The 2,500-nt window shown below is 30.4% G+C and overlaps 1 protein-coding gene across 1 annotated transcript in view; it reads right to left on the bottom strand.

The window, feature by feature from the left end:
* LOC125036299 (protein O-linked-mannose beta-1,2-N-acetylglucosaminyltransferase 1-like) overlaps positions 1–2,500 on the bottom strand; it is a 13,804-nt gene that overhangs the window by 9,190 nt on the left and 2,114 nt on the right. The window contains exons 4-6 of the mRNA XM_047628769.1: positions 1,902–2,002; positions 448–541; positions 1–8 (exon numbers count right to left, since the gene is read on the bottom strand). The exon at positions 1–8 is cut by the window's left edge and continues 212 nt beyond it. Of these exons, the coding sequence (XP_047484725.1) occupies positions 1–8; positions 448–541; positions 1,902–2,002 (203 nt within the window). The remainder of the gene's footprint in view (positions 9–447; positions 542–1,901; positions 2,003–2,500) is intronic.

Below are 2,500 nucleotides of genomic sequence, written 5' to 3'. Positions count from 1 at the left end.
GCTTCTGTCTGAAAACAAAAGTTTATTCAGTAAAGTGTGTGATGACGTAGGGGGCTGGAAAGGAGAGGAGGTAAAGTGTATGGCATTCACATAAATCTCATAAATCGTAAGTGAATGAAACATATCACGCAATTTATATATATATATATATATATATATATATATATATAAAAGCATATATGCATATATATACACATATATATGTATATATGCATATATACATATATATATATATATATATATATATATATATATATATATATATATATGCATATATACATATACACATATGCATATATACATACAAATATATATATACATATATATATATACACATATATATATATATATATATATATATATATATATATATATATACACACATATAGTTCAGATACAATCAAGAGTAATTTTAAAGACAAGACACAATGTACATGAAGGACTTACCTTCATGGCAAAGATCATAATCCTGCCGCTGGCGAGCGCCGTAAGGACAGGGGGAACTTGGAGATTGTTTCCAAAATTATGTAGATCAAAAACCCTGAGAATGATACCGTTATAAAAAAAAAAAAATTCGAAGATTATAGATCCTGTATATTTAAAAGCAAATGAAATTGAGAAAAAGTCCTAGAAGCATTCCGTCATGAACGAGAAAGTAGTTGGAAAAGACACAAATAGCCCCCTATATATATATATATATATATATATATATATATATATATATATATATATATATATATATATATGACACAAACACTGTAACGTGTACACAAACATGAAAAGGAAAACAACCACAGTAAGAAATGAATATGAATCGTAATGTTTCGAACTCTTCACGAGTTCCTTTTAGACGAATAATAAACCGAAATAGATCCATTTCGATTTATTATATATATATATATATATATTTACATATGACACAAACACAAACATAGTAACGTGTACACAAAGATGAAAAGGAAAACAGCCACAGTAAGAAATGAATATGAATTGTAATATTTCGAACTATTCACAAGTTCCTCTTCAGACGAATAATAAACCGAAATAGATCCATTTCGTTTTATTATTTGTCTGAAGAGGAACTCGTGAAGAGTTCGAAACGTTACGTTACGATTTATATTAATTTCTTACTAGGGCTGTTTTCCTTTTCATATATTTATATATAGATATATAATGTATATATAAATATGTATATAAATACTATATATGTATAAATATATACATATATATATATACATATGTATTCATATAATGCGCGCGCGCGCGCACACACACACGCGTGCGCACACACACACACACACTCACACACACACACTCACACACACACACACACACACACACACACACACACACACACACACACACACACACATATTTTTGTATATATATGTATGTATATATATATATATGAATGTATGCATATATATATATATATATATATATATATATATATATATATGTATATGTGTATTTATATATTTATATGCATAATATATATATATATATATATATATATATATATATATATATATATATGCATGTCTAAGTATATATACACATATAATATATACATATATATATATATATATATATATATATATATATTTATATATAAGACCACACACACACACACACACACACACACACACACACACACACACACACACACACACACACACTCACACGCACACGCACACGCACACGCACACACACACACACATACACACACACACACACACATACATATACGTGTATATGTATATATGTATATATATACATATATACATATATGAGTGTGTGTGTGTGTGTGTGTGTGTGTGTGTGTGTGTGTGTGTGTGTGTGTGTGTGTGTGTGTGTGTGTGTGTGTGTGTGTGTGTGTGTGTAAATTTGTATAGGCCTACCTGGACATGATCACATGGCCATCATATTGGTCGAGAAGCACGAAATATAAACCTGAACCTTTGGTTTCGTCTTCAGCTTTATGACTGGATACGTTCACGATCTGGTTAAAGGAAAGACATTGGTAGAGGACGAAATGTATAGTTTATAAGTCCGTCTTAGGAAATAAAACCGTAAAGGAACTCCCTTTGTAGCAAACTCGACAGATTAAGAGTAGCTGTCTCTTGTATCTGTAGAATAATCAAGTATATACGGTTATATCAACAGTTTTAAATTTTATAATGTGCTTGAAATCATGCATACAATTGATAGTTAAATGTGTGTTAGTAACTTTACCTGGCAGACTGAGGATTATATTTATATATATGGATGTGTGTGTGTGTGTGTGTGTGTGTGTGTGTGTGTGTGTGTGTGTGTGTGTGTGTGTGTGTGTGTGTGTGTGTGTGTGTGTGTGTGGGTGTGTGTGTGTATGCCTGTATACACATAAATAATAGAACAATTACACACTAATGCACAGATACAAACATAAACACAAAGAAACACACATAGACACCAATACGCACGCACACATACACACACACACATATAAATCCTTTCCTTG

This window comes from Penaeus chinensis, chromosome 21 (genome assembly GCF_019202785.1).
Source record: "Penaeus chinensis breed Huanghai No. 1 chromosome 21, ASM1920278v2, whole genome shotgun sequence".
NCBI lineage: Eukaryota > Metazoa > Arthropoda > Malacostraca > Decapoda > Penaeidae > Penaeus > Penaeus chinensis.
This window is presented reverse-complemented; position numbering and strand designations above follow the sequence as displayed.